General features: G+C 33.7%; 2 protein-coding genes across 2 annotated transcripts; both read left to right on the top strand.

Moving 5' to 3' along the window:
- The first annotated feature begins 3,945 nt into the window (after nucleotides 1-3,945).
- On the top strand, nucleotides 3,946-7,910 carry LOC110823534 (CCT motif family protein). Its single transcript, XM_022053930.2, has 4 exons — nucleotides 3,946-4,300; nucleotides 5,834-6,340; nucleotides 7,232-7,381; nucleotides 7,519-7,910. Exons 1-4 carry the CDS (start codon nucleotides 4,196-4,198, stop codon nucleotides 7,609-7,611), a joined length of 855 nt encoding a protein of 284 aa, XP_021909622.2. The 5' UTR covers nucleotides 3,946-4,195; the 3' UTR covers nucleotides 7,612-7,910.
- Nucleotides 7,911-10,859: 2,949 nt separating this feature from the next.
- SDG29 (SET domain group 29) lies at nucleotides 10,860-21,632 on the top strand. The gene is made up of 24 exons (XM_022053504.2): nucleotides 10,860-11,211; nucleotides 11,812-12,771; nucleotides 12,870-12,925; nucleotides 13,015-13,228; nucleotides 13,637-13,759; nucleotides 13,866-13,934; nucleotides 14,049-14,117; nucleotides 14,226-14,317; nucleotides 14,495-14,587; nucleotides 15,252-15,387; nucleotides 15,904-16,009; nucleotides 16,085-16,184; nucleotides 16,563-16,687; nucleotides 17,173-17,318; nucleotides 17,896-18,000; nucleotides 18,609-18,673; nucleotides 18,804-19,017; nucleotides 19,539-19,625; nucleotides 19,733-19,789; nucleotides 19,870-19,959; nucleotides 20,315-20,401; nucleotides 20,517-20,591; nucleotides 21,070-21,170; nucleotides 21,272-21,632. Exons 2-24 carry the CDS (start codon nucleotides 11,851-11,853, stop codon nucleotides 21,360-21,362), a joined length of 3,222 nt encoding a protein of 1,073 aa, XP_021909196.2. The 5' UTR covers nucleotides 10,860-11,211; nucleotides 11,812-11,850; the 3' UTR covers nucleotides 21,363-21,632.
- Nucleotides 21,633-22,611: the final 979 nt, after the last annotated feature.

Below are 22,611 nucleotides of genomic sequence, written 5' to 3'. Positions count from 1 at the left end.
TAGAAACGAACATATATTGATCAGTTACTGGCTCAATCGGCAACATGTATTTAATTAATTAAGGGATCGCCAAACTATTTTATAATTTTTTGTTTATTATGGATTTAGCTTTAATTTAACTGTAATAGGAGAAATAGTGAGAGATTCTTACATTAAGTCGGTGTCCATGACACTACTTTTTTACTATAGTTCTCGACGGTTCCTGGTTCTTGGATTTCTATAGTTTTTTATGGTAAGATTGAAAATATACATCGAAACGACATGAAAATAAGCAAAAAATTGTGAAAAAAGGCAAAAAATCTCACCGGAAGTAGGGTTGTGGTTTCGACGCGGCGGCGGCTCCGTACTCTGCCATTTGGTTATCCTTCTTCGGCAGCTCTTCCTTTTAGTTAAACTAGTTTTGGCCGATTCATAATGAAAATTTTTTAAAATCATTGTTAGGGTGTATTTTTCGGCAAAAGAAAAGGAAAAACAAGGCCTTACCGGTGGTTAATTTATGAAACTTCAAAAAGTTAAACACCAATCACAAACATATATATTATCATATTTTTACTTTTACTAACTTGTTCGCGTATCCATTGTACATATAACTTATATGTATATAGTACACTTCATATTATATATACATACACGCACAACAATATATATCTTAACTACCCCTACACATATTTCGTATATAATCATATCTATCATTAAAAATTTACAGATTTATACCCACAGTCATACAACAGCTTTAATTACTTACCGATACATACACTGTATTATATATGCTTACACATACACACAGATGCGTACGCACCTAATTTATGCATATGTCATCCTGTACACATGCATTCATCTTACCTATATACTGCATATATTTAACATATATCACACATATTCATATGAAATCATATACTGCTTATTCAAAATAATTATCCACGTAATCATATGTATATGTATATCAAGACATACTGTTTGTAAACATACACTCTCAAACATTATCTTCTATATGTGTATCTATTGGCACACGCACATACATTCAAACACACTCATCTATGTATTCATACAGCTTCAACATTAGTTTTAATTACACAAACATAATTGTAGGAAGCCATTCACACACTTTCATGTACAGATGATAATTTGTGAGAAAACACATTCTAAAATCGGCTTACCAGAGTGTTTTTGGCGTTCAAAACTAATATATTTGAGTTTCTATTCATATTTTAGCAAAAATATACATAATTTTCTAATTATATTTAAAAATTTTGTTTTTGAAGTATTGATTTCAAGATGTCCCAATTTTTCAATTTCATTTGTGGGCAATATTGATTCTCCTTTAACTTTTGCTTTGAGTTCAAGAAAAGGACAAAAGTTAGGTTGACACATTTATAAAATTATTATATATATATATATGTATGTATGCATACACGTTTATATTAAAATCCCAAATTGCAATATGGAGGAATAGGCCTCCCCACATTGAAAGAGAATTTGAATAATTTCATCAAATTGGAATTTCAGAATCTATCTTCCTTTTCTTACAGCTAATATTAAATATATATATATATATATATATATACATACATATATTTGTTTTCTATATTTCATATTTGTTTTTGTTTTCCAAAGCAAGAAAATAAAAATTATGAATTAATTAATTTAATAAATTCACGACCTAATTTCCATGACCCATTTCTTGAGAATTTACTCAGAAGCTTCTTAGTTTTTAGAATGGGTGGGGGACCCCTCTTAATTGTTGTAACATAATGCCCAAAAACAAGTTCAATTTAAACAATATAACATTAAATTTAATTAATTAATTAATTAGTACTTATATACATTAATAAAAATTCAATTAATCATTCAACATGGTATAATTAAACTTTGATTAATCATGTTTAGCGATTTCTTACCAAGTAAATAACATTGTTTAATAAGAACCACATTTGAAAACTATAATAAGTTCAAAAAAATAATAATTTTAGGCATGGAATATGCAAGAAACACTAATAAAAAGAAGGCTTAAAAAACCCACAAGCTTAGTGGAAACAAAAAGGGTGGATTATAATCAAATCTCAAATTTGATTGGTAAGTGGACATTCTTATTTCCATATATAGTAATTAATAATGTTAATGGATCATGTAGCTTTATATATATATATACATACACACACTCACACACACATGTTAATTCAATTATTTATATTCTTACATACTACTTTTTTTTATCATCAGCCAATAAATAATTACCTATGGAACACATAACTAATTTATACCTCATTAAAAAAATAAAATAAAAATATAGACAGATTATGAATATTAATAATATATTAAATAATTAATTTTTTTATTTAAATTTTATTATTAACTTTAAGATGGTACTATCGTAACGTATTGTTAAATAGAATGACCATATCTTATTAACATTTATAAATGAGAAACCACAGATTAAACTATCGAATCGAAAAAATTTAGTGCTATCATATAATTTTGTATCGGTTAAGTTCACGGATTAGAACTAAGCATACGAATTGCTGACATTCGTCACAGAATAAACTAACGTCTATCAGACACACGGCTTGCTCTACTATTGAGGCCAATAGACAATCTCCCTACTAATTTTGTATCGATTAAGTTCACGAGTTTGAACTAAACCTTAGAAACACAGCTTATACTATATTAACGTTTAAATAATATTATTAATATTCATAATCTGTCTATATTTTTATTTGTTTAAATTTCGTTTTTAACTTTAATATGGTACTATCGTAACGTACTGTTAAATAGAATGATCATATCTTATTAACGTTTATAAATAAAAAAATCACAGATTAAACTATCGAATCGAAAAAATTTAATGCTATTATAATTTTGTATCGGTTAAGTTCACGGATTAGAATTAAACATACAAATTGCTGACATTCGTCACAGAATAAACCAACGTCTATCAGACACACGACTTACTCTACTATTGAGGCCAATAGACAATCTCCCTATTAACTTTGTATCGATTAAATTCACGAGTTTGAACTAAACCAACGGTCTATCAGACTCTCCCGACTTGTTCTACCCTAGAGGGCAATACACAGCTTATATTATATTAATATGTAAAATACGGAAAAAGACAAAAAAAAAACATTACTAGTTAATAATGTCGAAACATGCAATTATCATCACCCACATTCCATAAATAAATTAAAAATATCTTCACTGACATTCATAAATCATAATAATTTTCTTTAAAAAAAAAAAAAAAAAAACAGAAAAAGAAATTTGCAGGCTTTTTTGGTGGGTAAAGAAATTGATATCATTAGATATATATATATATATATATAATATGAGACCACATTTGCAGAAAGTCCCCATTCACATTTTTGCCATCCACATGCATTGGAACCTCTGCCCACGCGCCTCAATCGCGCGTGAAAGATAATGGACCGACTGACACGGGATAGACTGGGTGAGTGACGAGCACTGTCCACGTACTGGTAGTGTGCTTTCGTGCCCGGTGGATTCGTCTCTGCACTTTGCTGCCATAATATTTTTTAATTAATTAATTATTAAAATAATATATATATATATATATATAGAGAAGGCAGTATGAGCTCATGCGTGATTATTTTATAGTGGAGTCTATACAGCATTTTTATTGGTATTTATATTTATTTTTTAAAAAATAAAGTTTTGTATTAAAATTAATGAAAATAAAAATACCCATCAGGGTAATTTTTTATTTTTTATTTTTTATTTGGAAATTAATTATTATTATTATTTAAAAAAAAAAAAACCTGATAATGGAGATGAAATAGATATAAAATAAAGAGCATGATAAGAGACATGGGGACAGAGTACAGTGCAATGATGTTCTTTTACACTTTGTCCTTATTATGAACACTAATTTTATTGCATCATTTTTTTAATTTTTTAAAATACCCATTTTAATAATATATAAATTCTCAAAGGCCTGAATCAAGGCCCAAAGCCAACCATTTTCCTGTTCTCTCTCTTGCATTCCCTCTAATTTTTTTTGGCTTCCTCTGTTTTGGTTACTCTCTCTTCTGCTGAGCTCTGTTATAGAGAAAAGAAGCCATTACTGCTATTTGTTACGGTTTATACAATCAGAAATTCGTTATATAAGCTTTGTTTCTGAATAAAGTTTTGGGGATTTTTTTTTTTGTGTGTGTTGTTGTTGTTGTTGTATATTCGAGAAATGTATGCAGAGACTGGACTGTTTTTTCCTTATGTGCAAAGCTTCTGTCAAGATATTCAACAGCTCGATGAGTACTGTAAATCCTACAAGCCAAATGCTTCGCTGGTATTGTCTCTTTCTTTCTTTGTTTCTGTTTTGGTTTGACGATGATAAGATATGGGAAATTTTATTCGAGTTTTCTTGTTTTTTTAATCTCTTATTTCTGTTTGTGTTTGGGGGATCTGCATTCGCTTTGACAAGTTTTTGGGTATTTTTTTGTTCTTCGTACTGGAGGGTTTCTCGAGTATTTGACCGTGACGGTGGAGAATGGTTTCTTTTTTTAACAGTGAAAGTTCAGTAATTTGTATACTATGTGGACATTTCGATTATTTTTTTGATCGGAACTTCCTCATCTGGTCTCGATGCTGTACTTCTTACGGGGTAAAAGGAAGAACTTTGTTCCCTGATTGGGTTTTGTTTGTCTTATCCTCTGTTTGGTTGCTGAGAAAACGGTGGAAAGGAGCTGAAAACATGGTGTTTTGGAAGCCTTAAGTTGAATATATTACATGGGTTTTTGAAAAAAAAAAAAAAAGGGAGACTTCATTTGATTTTTTGTTTATTATTCTTAATTTGTCAACATTTTCTCAGCAACCCAACACTCTCGGTACATGAATACAATGGAAGTTTCTTATTACATGCTGGATCCGAGAAAGAAAAAAAAAAAAAAAAGAAAGAAAAGTAAGAACATAACTGGAAATTGATTTTTCGCAGTCACAAGTTCCGTGTGTGTTAAGATTTCTTCCATGTTTTCTTACTTTTGGTGTGAAATGGTTGTTGGGTTTTGAGCTTTTTGGCTTTTTCCACTCCACTCACTTGTAGATTAAAGAAGAAAAAGAACTTTTTTCTTCTTCGACTAATTTTCTTTTAGATCGTTTTCTTCTTCAATTAATTGGTATAAAGAATATAACTTTAAAAAATAAATAGTAACTGGGTGTAAAGAATAAGAAAGATTGGGGAAAAGAGTAAGTGAATTTTTTACCTTTATATCATCATTATGCTTGAATTCTTGATTGGGGGGAAAAAGGTGGATATTAGATCTTCGCTTTTGCCAAACATGGGTCATTTTCTTGGATTAAAAGATTATCCTCTTACAGAAAAATACACTTGGGTTTTAGTCTTCTTAAGTACTTTGATATTAGTTATTCAGAGAATATATGAACTGTATCATTATCATCTGGCAGTGACCTTTGTGTTGCTTTGGGTAAATTTACATCATATCTAAACTGGGTTCCTATTTTGGTTGAATCTCAAACTGAGGGTAATCCTCAGATTCTTCCCTGGTTATGTTATTATAGGTATAGCAGCAAAGCATGGACTGTTGCAAAAGGTGTTTCATTTGAGTCTTTCTGCATTTTATTTGATGCATATGCTGTTATCTTGTCTAGGTTCTCACAGTAAATGTCACGATTTATTGGTTGTTGATTGGAAAATTTGGAACTTTAGACCAATATTTTGTGTTGTCTCTGAGAATCCAACTGGTATAAAGTTATAGATTTTATTAACTATCAAAAACCTTGTATTTGTTTCTACTAACATTACCTGTCTTTTCTAGTAGACATATGTTTTAGTCGTGCGATTTACTGTTTCTTCTCAATGCAGAACGATCTGGTTCAGGCATCGGCCATATCTGATTATGACCTGGGAGGAGAAGGGGATCTTTTTAAAGCTCCAGAGCCAATCATTGAAGAGCCATTAATAGGCCTTGATCCCATGACAGTGGCCATTTCAATGATTTCATGTGGGGAAGATGCCATGACTTCCCAAGGACTGAAGGTTGCTGATATTGGATCTATCCAGAGTGAGCAGCAGTTTCTGAATGAAGTTTTCAACGAATGTGAGAAGGATATGATGGCAAAATCAGCTACAGAATCTCCACTCTCTGAGTTCCTGGACATCAAGATCCCTATCGTGATAACAGATGATAACCGAGTTCAGGAAAACATCCTTCCGGAGTCACCATTCCAGAAAAGTGTGAGTTCGAGTAGTTTGAGCTCGATGGATTGGATGCATGGGCCTGCAGTGAAGCCTAATTTTCTGGAATTCCCGGGAATGGATCTTGGAGCTGTCTATGGGATGCGGAGAGCATTTAGCGAAGGAGATATAAAGGTCAGAGACAATAAACTTTCCTTGTTTCCTCAATCTTTTTCCTGCTATTATACACTTGGACAGACAGATAATGAAATATTCTTGAAAAATTTCTTGATATACGGCCCCTTTTCTTTGTTAAGAGAGGCCCGTTTGAAGAGAGTTTCATAGAGATGATTTCATTCATATCCGATAACTGATTTGAGGTTTTCCTTTTTAGTTCATCTTGTGAATGAGAATTCACTTGTTTTTGTTTCTGAATAACTTAGATTCTCTCCAAGTAATGCCCTGATCTTAGTAGGTTCAAGCCTGTGCTATGGATTATTTGGACCTCCAAGAGGATGGAAAGGTAACTTTTCATTAGGAATTCACCCAAATAATAAATGAAAAGACAAGCTTCATGTGGAAAATTACAGAGAAAATAAAAAAAAAAAAAATCAAAACTTCTAACGTATTAGTAGATAAAATTATTGAATTACTATGAAATGTGAAAACATCCTGGGAAGGCATTAGTGTCTCTGAGGCAGTACAGAGAACCCATAATTATAAGTTAAGACACAACTACCCTTGGACCCGTTGAGTTAAATACATATCTGACAAGTTTGTGTATTGCGAAATTTGACCAAACCTGGAATCATTTTTCCCTGAGGCAATTCAAGAAGATCATTAAAATCCGTCCTTTACGTTAATAATTCCTTCCTGGAACCTGACCTCTGCTGGACCACTGGTCCTGATTTATGTAAACTTTCCTCATGTCTTGTTTTTCGTCCTTAATTTGTGCCAGAGGATTGCAACTGAGAAGTAAGCATGTAATGTCTTTATAACGAATTCAGAAGACTGAAAAATCTTTAGTTCTTTCTGGTCATTTGCACATGATCTGGCTGAGTTATTGATACATCATTTTTGTGACAGACTCTAGGCAATTCTACTAATTTGAGCCTCATCCATTCCCCCATTGAGCGTCCTATGGTTATCGGAAGCTGCATAGCTGAAGATCGGAGGGAGAAGCTTTCCAGATACCGAAACAAGAAAACAAAGAGGAACTTTGGCCGGAAGATCAAGGTATGATAACTAAAAAAATTATGTTTCTAATCGACCTGAAACCACTATCATTAGCGATTCAACTTTGTAGCGCCTTTTATTTTTATGGTTGGAATAGAAGTCTTTTGTTGAAACTTGTTGGTGTGGCTGTGTTTCAGTATGCTTGTAGGAAAGCTCTTGCAGACAGTCAACCAAGAATCCGGGGAAGGTTTGCAAAGACAGAAGAATCCGAGGTTTCCAAGAGGCACTAACTGGTAATTAATTCAGTGACAAGTAAATGTAGGGATTAAGTGGCTAGGTACAACGAAGAAATCATCGAAGGTATAATTCAATAGCGGTATAAGCCTGGCAAGTAGATGGCTCGGAAGAGTTATATGTTTTGGTATTTGCTAAATAAGACTGAAATCTTCCTTCCCCCTCTCCCCCTCCTCCTGCAGGGTAGTTCTATATCTCTTGTCTCTGTAATAACCTCCTCTATAGATTGAAATTACTAAAAGAAGAGTTGTACATAGGGTTTGTTGAATAAAGAGGAAGCAGAAAAATTTGTATCTGTTTATGTGTATAAATATATATATATATATGTTGTGCAAAATTGCAGTGTTGTGGATTTACTTCTCCGCTGAGTTAAAAGCAGCTTTTCTTGCTAGTAAATTTTCATATGAGAAGACAAGAGAGCACTGCTCTAATAGAAGTCATAATTTTTTTAAAAAGTAAAAAGATATCAACTATTGAGTTAAATAGTCGTCGATTTATGAAACTTAAGTTGTCTCTCGGTAAATTTTATCAGCAGCACCAAGCTTTCGTGTTTTGTATCTAAAATCACTCTCGTGTTGATATAAAAAGGATTACCCAGATGATCTTTTATATTGTTAATCATCTAAAAATTTATTTATTAATATTAAAATATTTTACTAACTTAAAAACAGAATCATCCTCAAGATCTGTAGCAAGAAACCGAAGTTGACTTCACAAGTAGTAAAAGTATTCGTCCAAGGAGCTTCCACGGGCTCAGCACTCATGCGATCAAAGATGTCTCTCTACAGTTTGGACCGGCCATGACCGATACTATAGTAATTCAAACATTCCGGGGGCCGACTTCTTAGCTGTTAGGAAATAAGGTTTCATCGTCTATCATCAACCCTAGGTTGAAGTTCATTGAAGAAATCACGAACTCTATGTCCATACCTTCTTTCATTTTTGTTAGATTTTTTTCCGACATGCGGACTTAATATGGGTCTCGATATACTTATTAAACTATTAATTTAATGAGTCCGTTTATAAGTGATCAAATACGGTTAAAAAAATATTGAACCTTAACGCATCATATTTAAATATGAACTTATAGTGTGTATATACAATTTTTATAACATTCTCGTTTTATAATTGGTGAAATGAGAATTACAAAAGTTTATCGATATAAAATACAGTTATGATCATTGAATCACAAAGTCGTCATTTTATTTTTCAAAAATTTCGTCACTAAAAAAAGTCAGTTTTTCAAACATCGTATTGATTTATAAGTATCTACTGCAGTACGCAATCGAATCTTCTGCGATATATCAATGTATGCTTCTACTTACATTTCTTATTGATTCAATATGAGATTCGTACTTAAATTTACCGATATATTAATTTTAAAAATATTTTTAATTTAACAATTTCGACTTTACTAATAACTAATTTTTTTTTTGTTAAAATTTATATTATAACTAGCGTTTACTGCTGTCGAATAAATTAATTTAAGAATATTATAATTTGCTCGAGTTTTTCGTGAGCAGACATGCATATATATTGACCTAAAACTGTGTACTTTTGTATTTGATTTCCTCTTTCTCATTTAACTCAGAAAATAGTAAAAACTCTGGCTTATATTCTGGTTCCGAGTTCAGCTTTCTTGTTATCAAGTCATTCTTCACTGGTTTAATAAGGTATGAAAGAATGTCTGATGAAGAACTCCCAAAGAAAAACCAGTAATGACCAAAGAGAGCCATGGACTTTGTCGTCAACCTTGAGAATGGGAAAAAGGAATTCACAGACTATGTAAATAACATATATATATATATATATATACATATATATATGTTATGCAAGTATGTAGTAAACTTATTCTTTATTATTAGTAGGAAAACAGAGCAGCCCTTGAAAACAAAAGAGTGAAGAAAACTAGTATATTGGCAAAGAATTATCCAATGCCAGAGACCAAATACCCATCAGTATTTTGATAAACACTGGTAATTAAATTAATATTAGGTTAGGAAATTGGGCAGTACAAACATTTAAATCTCACATAAGCCAAAATAGAATTTGAAGGTAGTGATAGAATAATAAATAAGTAAAAAAAAGGAAACTAGCCTACAACAAAGTTAAAAAAAAAAAGGAAACTTAGATAGAACTTAATCCATATATTCCCAAAACAGAAACTACCAAAATACAAAAAATAGTGGGGAAGTTCTGCGCTTTCTTAACGAGAGAACTTTGTGTTGGGTTTTTCGACGAACGGACTTAATGCGTGTTTCATTATGCATAATAAACTATCAATTTTCATTCCGTTTAAAAGTGATCAAATACGGTTAAACGGAATTGAACCTTAATAAGTTGAGTTTAAGTATGAGTTTGATACGTGCGGATATTATTTTTATAATTTTTTATTATACGATGAATAAAATAAAAAAATATATCGATATAAATAAATAGTTATGGTTATCGAATCATAAACATGGTGTGTTATTTTTTTGAAATCCCATCACCAGAAAAAAAAAAAAATAGTTTTTGAGGCCGTGTATTGATTCAGAAATATTTATCGTAAAACGCAATCAAATTTTCGATATGAATTTAGGTACACTTTTCGTTTATTTTTTTTTATTGATTCGACACGAGATTACTTATTTAGATTTATTAAATTTGACTTGATTTGAAAAGTTTTTCCGACACTTTAAAATCTCATTCACAAACATTCTTTGTTCCAAAATCATCACTTGGCAAAAACCCAAATCAAACCCACATAAAAAAAAATTTAGTAAAGTAATTAAGAGAATTTTAAAATTATTTAATTATTCTTGTTACTTACTTGATTTGCTGAAAGTTTAAATCTTTCAAGTCTAAGATGCAAATGATTTTAATACTTTGAAGAAGCATTTTTTGCCCAATAAGGTAAAGTAGTCACCTTCACCACCCCATTTGAAATGAGAAGAAGAAAATTGATCATGTTCGAATTTGCAGAGTTCAAAACAATTCCAAAAATCCACTAAACTAATCAAGAAAAAAAGATTTCTTTATCAAAACTTTTATTGAAGTTTGTGAATTGAAACGAAATGAACCCTAAAATATAAATACCCCATAAGGTAACATAGTAAGTTTTTAGCATTAAAATGGTAGATATTTATGTGTGTGTATATATATATATGTATATTCAAAGTTGCAGAGTTTAATCTAGTCTCCAAAAACCCACTATAACCCATCACGAAAAAACAATTTTTTTCTCAAATTTTTTGATTGGATTATTTATGAAGCGAATTTGAACCCATGAACCAACAAAAACCAGACCTAAAGTTCACGAAAAAGAAAAAAGCAACCACCATTAATTTTTGGTTGCAGAGTCCAGTTCCAACTATTTCGGAAGCTAAGTTAGAACTCTCTGTTCCAAATCCATGCACGATAGTACTGATAAAAATGTCACTGTACAGAAGACATAGACGAAAGCTTCAAAAGATTGAAATTTTTTATTTTTGCATCGACAAAAAGAAAAAATTGGAAGCCGAACGACACCGGTGAGCCACGAAGACGAGGAAGAAATCACGCACAAAGCACGCGAGGCGCAAGTTAGTGGCCACCCATTACAAACACTTAAGCATGTAAGTATATACGTTTACATGTTCACGATATATAGATAACGCCGAAACCCCTCTCTCTCTCTCTCTCTCTCTCTCTCTCTCTCTCTCTCTTCGACTCTGTCACCCGTCGCCAAATAAAAAAAGTTTTGCCAAAAAAATTGCAAAAAAAGTTAATATATATATTTTATTTTTATTTTTATTAAGAGCAATTGCATTGCGATTTGGTGCTGTTTTTTTATTGGTTATTTTTGTTTTTCTTTCTCTCTACTCTGGGGCAGTTAGAGAGAGAAAGGGTTGCTTCTGGGTCGAGACAGATCTCTTTTGTGTCGAGGCTCTGTAATTGCTATGGTGTTCGTCGAATTCTCATCAATCTCTCTCTCAATTTTCATGTTTCTGTATCTGGGTTTTCGTTTTTGAATTGTCTCCTGTTTGGTTCTGGGAGAAAGGAAGGGAAAGGGAATTGTGGGTATTTGTTGTTTCGATTCTCTCTTTTCTTTTTCTTTCTTGGACGATTAGGGTTTATGGGTCGTCTGGAAATTGGGGTTTTGTAGTGATATCTTGAAGGAAGAGGGGTTTTACCTTTATTGTAATTGGAAGCTAAAGGTGGAGGTTTTGTTACAGGCGATTGATCGTTTCTGTGGAGTGTATTTTCTCGGGAAAATGATAATCAAACGCAACTTGAAATCTCAAATGCCGAGTCTAAAACGGTGCCGAGTCGGAGACTCACCGGGTGACAACGACGAAAACTCGGCTTCTCGGAAGAAGAAGAAACTGAACGCTTACTACCCACTTAACCTGCTTGGCGAGGTTGCCGCAGGCATAATTCCGCTGAGTCTTCATGGTATCCACGCTAGCGACCCCGAGAAAGGATTCTCTGCTTCATGGAGCACGGAAGTGTCGTGTTCCCCCGGCGAGGTAGAGTCAAAATCCAAGGGAAGCTCCGGTGGCAGGGCCAGGAACCCAACAGTGGAGGTTTCACGTCCGCCTCTCGTCAGAACCTCTCGTGGGCGAGTTCAGGTACTTCCTTCTCGGTTTAACGATTCTGTTATTGAGAATTGGAAGAAAGAGAGCAAAGTTAGCTTGTGTGATTATTCTTTAGTCGATGAATTTGAACATAAAAGAGATAGATTTGTTTCGAGGATGCCAAAATCCGGTAATCATAGTGTGAAAAACAGGAGAAACGAAGAGAAAATGGGTTACAAGTATGGTAGATATGCTACATTGTGTGAGGAAGATGAAGAAGATGGGTATAGGAGTATTGACATTAGGAAGTATAAGTATTCTAGTTCACGTAGTACGCTTACTTCAGTGTATGAGCAAAACCTGGTTGAAGAAGAAAAGTGTCCACCGGAGGAAATAGTTGAGTTAATGGAGAATGGTGAGAGGAAAGCTGGGTTGTATGGGCCAGAGGACTTCTACTCGGGTGATATTGTGTGGGGGAAGTTGGGGAAGAATGATCCATTTTGGCCAGCCATTGTTGTTGATCCAATGACACAAGCGCCTGAGCTGGTTTTGAGGTCTTGCATACCGGATGCCGCTTGTGTTATGTTCTTTGGACACTCTGGGAATTCACAGCAAAGGGTATGGATTACTGTGGAGAGCTCATTTCTGTTTATGCAACTTGTGTTATTCACCCGAAGTTGAGCATTTATTATGTTTCTTGGAATGATCATGAGCAGGATTATGCATGGGTCAGACGTGGAATGATTTTCCCCTTTGCAGATTTTGTAGACAGGTGCATTTAGTTGGTATTTTTCATGTCTGATTTTTTATTATTCGCTTGAACTATACTTTTGCTTAGGAAATTTTTTTTGTGTGATCTAGATTTCAGGAGCAGCGGCAATTGAATGAATGCAAGACCAGTCATTTCCAGGTGGCGATAGAGGAGGCGTACTTGGCAGAACAGGGTTTCACAGAGAAGTTGATACAGGATATTAACATGGCTGCTGGGAATCCAACTTATGATGATTCTGTCCTTAGATGTGGTCAGGAGGCCACAGGATCAAACCAGGATCAGGAATGTCATTCCCCTAACCAGGCATGTTTTCATTCATATGATTTTTATTTTCACTTTCTTTTCGTTTGTAGAGAAGTATGTTTTCTTGGTAACTTGTAACGGTTCCATGAGCATGGATCCAATTGAGATGATCTTCCAATTGAAATGAAAGATTCTGCCAAAAATAGCGTTAGTGGTTCCACGTGTTTGTGTTTTTTCTTCCGTTTTCAAAAGGGGAGCTAAAGTGGCATGAATATAATATTTGGCGTCTTGTCGTTTTCCTAAATTTTTAGTGGAACCAGTCAAAAATTAGTTATTTCTTTCTCAGTGCTGATTTTTCTTTTTGTGAATTGAAATTTTTCATTAGGTGAAAAAATGGGAGACACTGAAATTTTCTTTTTCAATCTTCAGATTTTTTTTTTTTTTTTTTACTTTAGTTTCTCTTTGCAGGCCATTTATAGGAAGAACAAAAATGAACAAGCCTGTGAAGGCTGTGGTATGATCCGTTTAGTTACGAAAAAGATGAAAGCTTCAATTACTGCAGGTCAATTCCTTTGTAAAGCATGTACAAGGGTTCGTATAACTGTATCTTCATCTTTTCTTATTCGGTACTCATTTCTAGTTTGTGGCTTTGATTGCAGTTATGCATTTTAAACTGATTCATCCACTGTTTTTGCAGTTAGCAAAATCTAAGCATTACTGTGGCATATGTAAAAAGATTTGGAATCACTCGGACAGCGGGAGTTGGGTGAGGCTACCGACAATTGTATTTGTGATGATACAGAGTTATGATACTCTTTTCTGCTTGATTGTAATGGCTATTTTCTATTGAGTTTTTGCTTTCATATCCTCACCAAATTAGGTCCGCTGCGATGGCTGCAAAGTTTGGGTGCATGCGGAGTGTGACAAAATTTCCCACAAGCATTTTAAGGTCTGCCTGTCAACCTATCCTGTCATTTTATTTTTTTCTGTTCTACTAGTAATGAGAGCATGGAAGGAAATTTTGAGCTTTCTTAAATAAGTTATTTGTGTACTGAAGGATCTAGGAGGAACTGATTATTACTGTCCTACCTGCAAAGCAAAATTTAACTTTGAATTATCCGATTCAGAAAAATGGGAGCCAAAAGTGAAGTAAGTAGGGTTCAGTTCAGTTTTCCATTTTCCATGTTTATTTCTGAAATTTACCTTGTTGCCACTACGATAATAAAATAAATTTAATTTGATTTTTCTCAGTAATTTCTTCCGAATGATTTGATTTTTTCCATTTACATTTGTATATGCCTAACTCTAGTAAAACCTGTGGTACAGATCCAACAAAAATAGCAGTCAGTCTGCGCTTCCAAACAAGGTTTCCGTTCTTTGTTCAGGCGTGGAAGGCATATATTTTCCAAGCCTTCATTTGTAAGCAAATTTAACTTTTTAAGCACTTTCACTTTCTTAAAATTATTTTCCTCCAAATTTAGGAGGATCCTGATTTTCAAAAAGGAACATCTTGTGACCAATCTCTGGCTCAATGAATTAGTAACCATTCCCAAAATTCAGTTCTGAACACGTCATTAGGCAACCTTTTTTATTTATCATTAAGTTATAGATTGTTGAGTAGCTAAGCTTTTGCATGTTGACTCAATCTCTGATGCAAAAATGGAAAAATATTAGTGTAATTTAGTTTGCATATAAAATAGTTGTCAGCGATAGTAGTCTAGAGATCTATAGCTCCTTGCTGGCTTCATCAATACTCCCGTTTACTGAAGAGCTACAAAATGGAAGATTTTAATATAGAAGACTACAAAGTACAAATTTTTTGATGCTTGAGGATGAGTCATGATAGAAAGAAAAACATGCTTATGCTATTTGGCTTTTCAGAGCATATCTATTTACCTTTTCTTTTCCCTCTAGTTGGTGATATTAGTATATTGCAGGATTGACTATTAATTAAACCTATTCTTAAACCATTCAAAGTTGATCAGGCTATTTTAGTTCGGGACTTTAACTTCCTCAAATCTTGTTTTTGTATTTTACTTCCTGAGGAAGCAGCCGTTTACATCATTTAATACTTCTTTTTCAGAGTTGTGTGCAAGTGTGGGTTCTGTGGTCCTGAAAAACAAGCACTTAGCGAATGGGAACGTCATACAGGATCCAAAGCAAAAAATTGGAGGACTAGTGTTCGGGTGAAAGGTTCCATGCTACCACTAGAAGAATGGGTTTGTAGCAGCCATTTACTTTTATGTTTTATCTATATTTCTTTATCCCCTTAAAGTTTGTGCCAGTAAATGACAAGTCCATAAAAATAAATTTCTTGTAGGATTTAGGATTATTGTGAAGAATGTAACATATAATGATATTCTGTTCATTGAAGTAATTTTTTTTTATATACTGCTGGCACTTTTTGATCCCATAATATTGGGTTTTTTCTTCAATGGATTGCACATTGTAAATGTTGGTGACTCCTCACTTATTAGCATCTGACAAAATTTATAGGCTGTGAATAGTGTACTTTTCCATCAGTGTCATCTAGGAAAAGCTCATTATTGGAAGCTTTTTGTCTTAGTTTGGAAGTTTTATGTCTTAGTTTGGAAGTAGCATAGAATAGGAAAAGTTTATTGTCGGAAGCCTTACATCTCAATTTGGATGTAGCATAGAGTTGAAGGCAGTCTAAGCATTCGTTTTGGGTATGTGTTTTTTTTCTAATACATGCCAATTCTAATTTGTCTTAGCAGATGCTGCAGCTCGCAGAGTACCATGCAAATGCTAGTGTACCGGCAAAACCACCTAAAAAGCCTTCTATAAAGGAGAGAAAGCAAAAGTTGCTTGCTTTTCTGCAGGGTATGTTTGCTTTATTCACTATTTTATTGTCCATTTTCACTTGGGTTATGATAATTTTCACATTTGCTCTGGCAGAGAAATATGAACCAGTTTATGCTAAATGGACGACAGAAAGATGTGCTGTTTGTAGATGGGTTGAAGACTGGGACTACAACAAAATTATCATCTGCAACAGGTGTGCTAAGTGGAAGTTGTTTTGCATTGAAATTCTATAAAATCATTGTGATTAAGGACATGTCATCTCATTCAGTCTCATGAATTGATGTGAAGGCAATTGCTAGGTATTATGGGCTTCTTATATTTGCATGAACTTCCTTGTGTCAAAGAGTTCCTTGAAAGCAGTATGTTTAGGGTTTTATGATTATGGTTCTCTAGTTACTTAATCTGACTGTCTTGTTACTTTCTGCCACCTGATTATTATGTTTCCATCATTAAACAAACATTTTTCATTATGTTGCTGAGAGGGTGAACCACTTGTTGACCGAATACTTTACTTATTATGTAAATAATTTTTACTTTGATGTGAATGATAATAATTTTTGCTTTCTATCAGATGCCAAATTGCCGTGCATCAAGAATGCTATGGAGCAAGAAATGTTCGGGACTTCACTTCATGGGTTTGCAAAGCATGTGAAACACCTGAAATTAAGCGGGAGTGTTGTCTTTGTCCCGTAAAAGGCACGTTTTCCTGTTGAACATGATTGTAGATGTTTAGCACTTCTTTCGCTTTCCATGTCTGTATATTTTCAACTTTATGTTAAATTATTCTCTGCTCAAAGTAGAACTGATCCTTTACAGAAATGCTGTTTTCTCATGGTCACAATGGCACTTGTTTGTTGTATTTTCACACCACGTGTTCATCATTTCTCTTCTTTCTGTTTGGATCGAATCTTATGTCTGTCTAAATACTTTAGCAGCAGGTCTAGATATGCGATTGTTACTCCCCATTGTGAATTTTAGAAAACTTGCAAACTGCCATTTTACACTTTCTGAATCATCTTTGTGTTGATATTATGTGATATGATTACAAATGGACAGTTCATGTTGATAGTATGTGCTACTAATGAACACTTTGTTATGGTAATTGCCATACTGCCTTTTTTTTATATTATATATCTTTTTATCTTATTTTGCTTGCTCTCTTTTTTTTTCTCTTCAATTAGGAGGTGCTCTAAAGCCAACAGATGTTGAGACATTATGGGTCCATGTTACTTGTGCCTGGTTTCAGCCTGAAGTCTCTTTTGCAAGTGACGAAAAGATGGAACCTGCTCTTGGGATCTTGAGTATTCCGTCAAATGCTTTTGTGAAGGTAGGATTTCTAGTTTAGTTATCATGAGGTCAATATTTAACTCTGCTTCTTATTGGAACACATTTACCAGGTGGAGATCACAAAGTTTACTGTCTTGTAATCATTGAAACTAGAATATCTGGTGAATGTGGCACCTGGAGTCTCCCTCTGATTCAAATATGATCTTTAACCCATCTCTAGGAGATATGGAAGCAAATGGATAATTTTTAAGATTTTAATTTGGTTATCTTTATTTTGTTTTCCTACTGAAACACTATTACTTGCTTGTTGAGAATGTGCGTTCATGCTTGCTGTGATGTGGGAGATTTAGGGGAGGGAATAATAGCAGTCCTATTTGTGGGCATAAACATATACGGCATTTGTGCCCAGAATTTCAAGTTTCTTTTCTCCTTTGATGATTCTTCGATGATTGATTCAGAAATTTACTTACTACTTTCTTTGTTAAGGAACATGGTTTTACATGCCCTGGAAATTTTTGGCTTTGATTGATGCATTCTGATTGCTTACAAATTATGAGCTTGTTGCTATTCCATGGATAACTTGTATTATTCTAATTAATTTGTTGATATGGGCCCAGATTTGTGTAATATGTAAGCAAATTCATGGTTCGTGCACTCAATGTTCCAAGTGTTCAACATACTACCATGCAATGTGTGCATCAAGGGCTGGCTACCGGATGGAGGTTAGTTGGTTATTCTTCATCCTATGCATTAGGAATTTGGTAGAACTTATTGAGTTACATGGATTCTGCTGGATAACTGCTGGTTTATGTGATTTTACAAAATGGAGGAACTAACGTTATCTTTTTGTGATATCAAGATTTTAAGTTGAGGATTAAAAAATTAAGTTGTCTCGGCATGTAATGCATCACAAAGTTTATACCTGGGATTTTCTTTGATTAGTCAGCATTTTAGTCCTTGAATGTTGCACTCTGCACCAAAACCTGAAACAAAAGAAAGACTCTAGACCTGGCGTGAGATGACAGGAGCCATTAAGAGGGAAAAAAGTAAATTAATAATGAATTTGAAATCTATGAACATCTTAACTGCAAAGTTTAAGAGTTGTTTGTTCAAGGGAAGACATTAGTTTGAAATGGTACAACATGTCAATATATTGTTAAGATGCTTTGAATTTCTACTGAAATATTATAGCAATTCTTTTCATTGGTTGTCTAACCTGGCGTTTTAGTTTGTAAACCTTTTGCATTCTTTTGGATGTCGAGGAAATTTACAAGATTAGAGATTCATGTTGGTACTTGATTGTATCAAACTGTGCTTGTTTAAATTGCAGTTACATTGCTTGGAGAAAAATGGCAAGCAGTCTACGAAAATGGTTTCGTATTGTGCTTATCACAGGTATGCTGCAGTTTTTATGCACTTAAGCTTACTCATATTTTCACAGACAGTTAAATATAGGCAACTACCAGTCTTAGTTTTTATATTTATGGTTGCTGTGTTTTTTTCCTTTTTTTTTTGTGGGGGATAGGGCTCCAAATCCAGATACAGTTTTGATTATACAGACTCCTCTTGGGGTCTTTTCTGCCAGAAGCCTTGTTAAAAACAAGAAGAGAACCGGTTCCAGGCTAATTTCATCTAACAGGGCACAAGTTGAAGAGGTTCCAGTGATAGAAGCAACAGAATTTGAGCCATTCTCCGCTGCTAGGTGTCGCGTCTTCAAAAGATTAAATAAAAGAAGGAAGGTATTCTGCATAAATGTTTTAGAGTTCCTAGATTAATTGTTACTTTTGGTTGGGGCCGGGAACTAGTAATTTAGAAATCAAAATAATTCTGGAGTTAGCTATGCCCCCGGCTATGAAATAACTGTTACAGGTGTTAGGTAAATTTTATATTGCATAGCGAGGTGGATATGTTGCTTAAAATGAATTAGTTTGTGATGTATGGCACTTACCAATACTTCTGCATCTTAGTATTCAAAGTTTTCTTAACTGTGATAGATTGCTGTGGAACTCACAGCTTCTGCTTTTCACAATTTAGGAGAAAAAACAAAGCAAAATTCAATTACCTCTCATATACAGCGTTTAAATTTGCTGAAGTACTTTCTTCTGTTTTTCATAATTCATCTGAATGTTAATTCATCCTGCTTTTAATAAATTATCCAATTATTTGATTCTTTGAACAAGTTAATTTTTTGTTCCATCAAAAGAAAAAGCTATTCCTGTTCTTAAATTCTCTTCTTTTTTTCCCTTTTTCTGTTTGCTAGAGGACTGAAGAAGAAGCCATTGCCCACCGAGTGATGAGGCCCAGCAATCATCCCTTACTTGCCATGCAAAATCTAAATGAATTCAGGGTAAACACATTATCCTTCCATTTGGAGTTGTCTTTCTCATCTTATAGGCAGAAACCAAAATAGAAATTATGGTGCAATGAAATGTTGGTTCATTTGTCATTTAACAGGTAGTGGAAGAGCCCAAGAGCTTTTCTTCTTTCAGGGAACGGCTTAAATACTTACAGGCAATTATTCTTCCTTTTTAATTCAAAATCAATCGTTATAGTTTATCGATCTAACCATTTTGAATTATACACGATTTCAGAAAACTGAAATGGATCGAGTTTGCTTTGGTCGATCTGGAATACACGGGTGGGGCCTCTTTGCACGTAGAAATATTCCAGAAGGAGAAATGGTATGCAACCACTGAGTTTTTCAAACTGTTTTCTTCATGGGAAGAAATCATTTTCAATCTCTAATGAGCACTATTATCCAGTTACTTTTTGGGGGGTTCTTGTGGACTTTGTTTCGGATGACAGTTATTGATTCTTGGGTTTGAGAATCATTCTCTTGAAATTTCTTGGATATTTTAAAGACAATAATCAAAAGCATTAAAAGCAAACAGAAATTAGAAATCATATTCTTACTTTTGATGTTATCCTGCATGAACTTGACATCTTCTGTCCGTTTTTCAAATGATTTAGAAATGAACTTGTTGGGTCTCAGCAGCAACAGAATGCCTGACCAAAGAAGCTTGTGTTTATCTTCAGGTTCTTGAATATCGTGGCGAACAGGTGAGACGTAGTATAGCGGACCTTAGAGAGGTGCAATACCGATTGGAAGGGAAAGATTGCTATGTCAGTTCATTCTTTTTATTCTTTCTTGCTTGTTCTCCCAATTTGGTTGATTTTCTTTCCTTTTCTTTTGCCCTTCTTGGTCTTTCTTAGTTTATGATGGATTTTGATTTGGCAGCTGTTCAAAATTAGTGAGGAGGTTGTGGTAGATGCCACCGACAAGGGTAACATTGCCCGGTTGATCAATCATTCTGTAAGTCATGCGTGATCAACTATTCTGCTGGAATCGACTTTTGGCTACTCCTATTTGCGTTCGATTCAATTCTTAGTCAATTTTTTTTATTCTAATTTTCATAATAGTCTTAATATGCATTATAAAATATAATTTATTGTAATTGAGTTATAATCATATCATGCCTTAAAATTCTTGGTAATATGAATTCGAGGGTCAGCTTTGAAGGGAGGAACTGAGTTCTTTATCATAAAAAGATTCAAGATGTGGATTCTGATAATTTGAACACAACAAATCTATTTTAGTTATACATAGTAGGATTATGAGATTTCTTGTGAAAAAAGTTGGTCTATAACACTAAAAATTATGATATGAACTAATATATAAAATAGAACTCTAGGAAACTTAACTAAGAATTGAACCAAATTCAAGACTGTTTTAGTTTTTGACCAGCATCTAACTTATCATGCTTTTTATTTAAACTTCTTTTATGATGCAGTGTATGCCAAATTGCTATGCTAGGATTATGAGCGTAGGGGATGACGAGAGCCGTATTGTTCTTATCGCGAAGACCAACGTGTCTGCTGGTGACGAGTTAACGTACTACTCTCTCCCTCTCCTCTCTCTTTTTTGTCCTGAGGCCTGCCTTTAACCTTTCTGTCTAACGGCGATTTTTGATTTGGTAATAACATAACCGGCAGGTACGATTACTTGTTTGATCCAGACGAGCCTGACGAATCCAAAGTCCCATGTTTATGTAAAGCACCAAACTGCAGGAAATTCATGAATTAGAACATACAGAGCGCAGCTATTGTTTCTCCGCAAGGACCAGCTAACCTGATTTATTGGGTGTTATATGAAACTTGTAATTTTTGTTAGGAAAAAGAAAAGGGAATTTTTTCTTCTTAAGAATATATATATATATATTTTTTTGGTTCTTTTAGACAGTTTTTATAATTAATAAGAACGATATAAAAAGAAAAAATTGCTTCAGGCATTTGTGTATATGTTCACAAATAGTTCATCCTTATAATGAAATGCTAACCAATTTTTCATACTGAAGCAGATGTTTTTGTACCAGTTTAATTTTTTTTTTTGTTTTTAATGTATTATCTATTGATGATATTTGGTTTAAATTAAATAAAATATTATTATATGTTTATTTAATTTAATAAAATTGAAAATGGTTTATAAAATATTTTGAATTTAGAAGTGTTTATATGCTTTAAGAAAATGTTATTTATACTAATTTTTTAATAATAATATTCTGAGTAACTTATAAATCTTGATTAATTATTAATTAACTTAGATAATTAAGAAATTTGTAAATTCAATTGGGTCGTTCTTCAAAAAAATTTCGTAGAGATTTACATACATATATATATATATATATGACATATTGAAAGTAAAAAATTAAGGAAAATGGAAAAGACCAACGAAAAATTATTCGGTACATCAAATGGGTAGGCCCATCAACCCGAAAAGCCCATATCTGGACGACGTCGTTGTGGAGAATTCACCCTTCCCTTCAGACTTCATGTCGACTTTTAAAACGACGTCGTGCAGTGAAGGATCGACAATGGCGACACACAACCTCTCATTAATCCTTCTCCTGGCTTATAACCGATTCACGTCCCTTTGGATCACTGCTCAGTTTCTGTGCCATCAACGACACCATTTCAGTTTCATATTCATATTAGGAAAGGAAAATGCAAGTACAAATCCTACTAGAAAACTACTTTTTTCCTTCTTCGCATTTTAACCCAATTATCTCCGTTTCCTAATCTGCCTTTGTTTTTGGAAATCCGTTTCCGAATCGTATGAGTGAGAATATAGTGTATATATACGTAGAGCTTACTTCACAAAGGGTTATATGTGTGTGAGCTTGTTTCAGAAAGAAAAGAACGTTTGTTTTCTCTCTTGTTTTCTCTCTTGTTTTCTCGTAAACCAAGCACAGCCTTCAAACGTAGGATGGAGGAGTCTTGGTGGGTATTCTTATCCCGTAACTGGACAAAGCTCAAGTGTTTGCTTGCTGTGACTG

Source organism: Carica papaya, chromosome 9 (genome assembly GCF_054855325.1).
Source record: "Carica papaya isolate Zhongbai chromosome 9, ASM5485532v1, whole genome shotgun sequence".
NCBI classification, from domain to species: Eukaryota; Viridiplantae; Streptophyta; class Magnoliopsida; order Brassicales; family Caricaceae; genus Carica; species Carica papaya.
The sequence above is the reverse complement of the archived record's forward strand: the minus strand, read 5'-3'. Positions and strand labels throughout refer to the sequence as shown.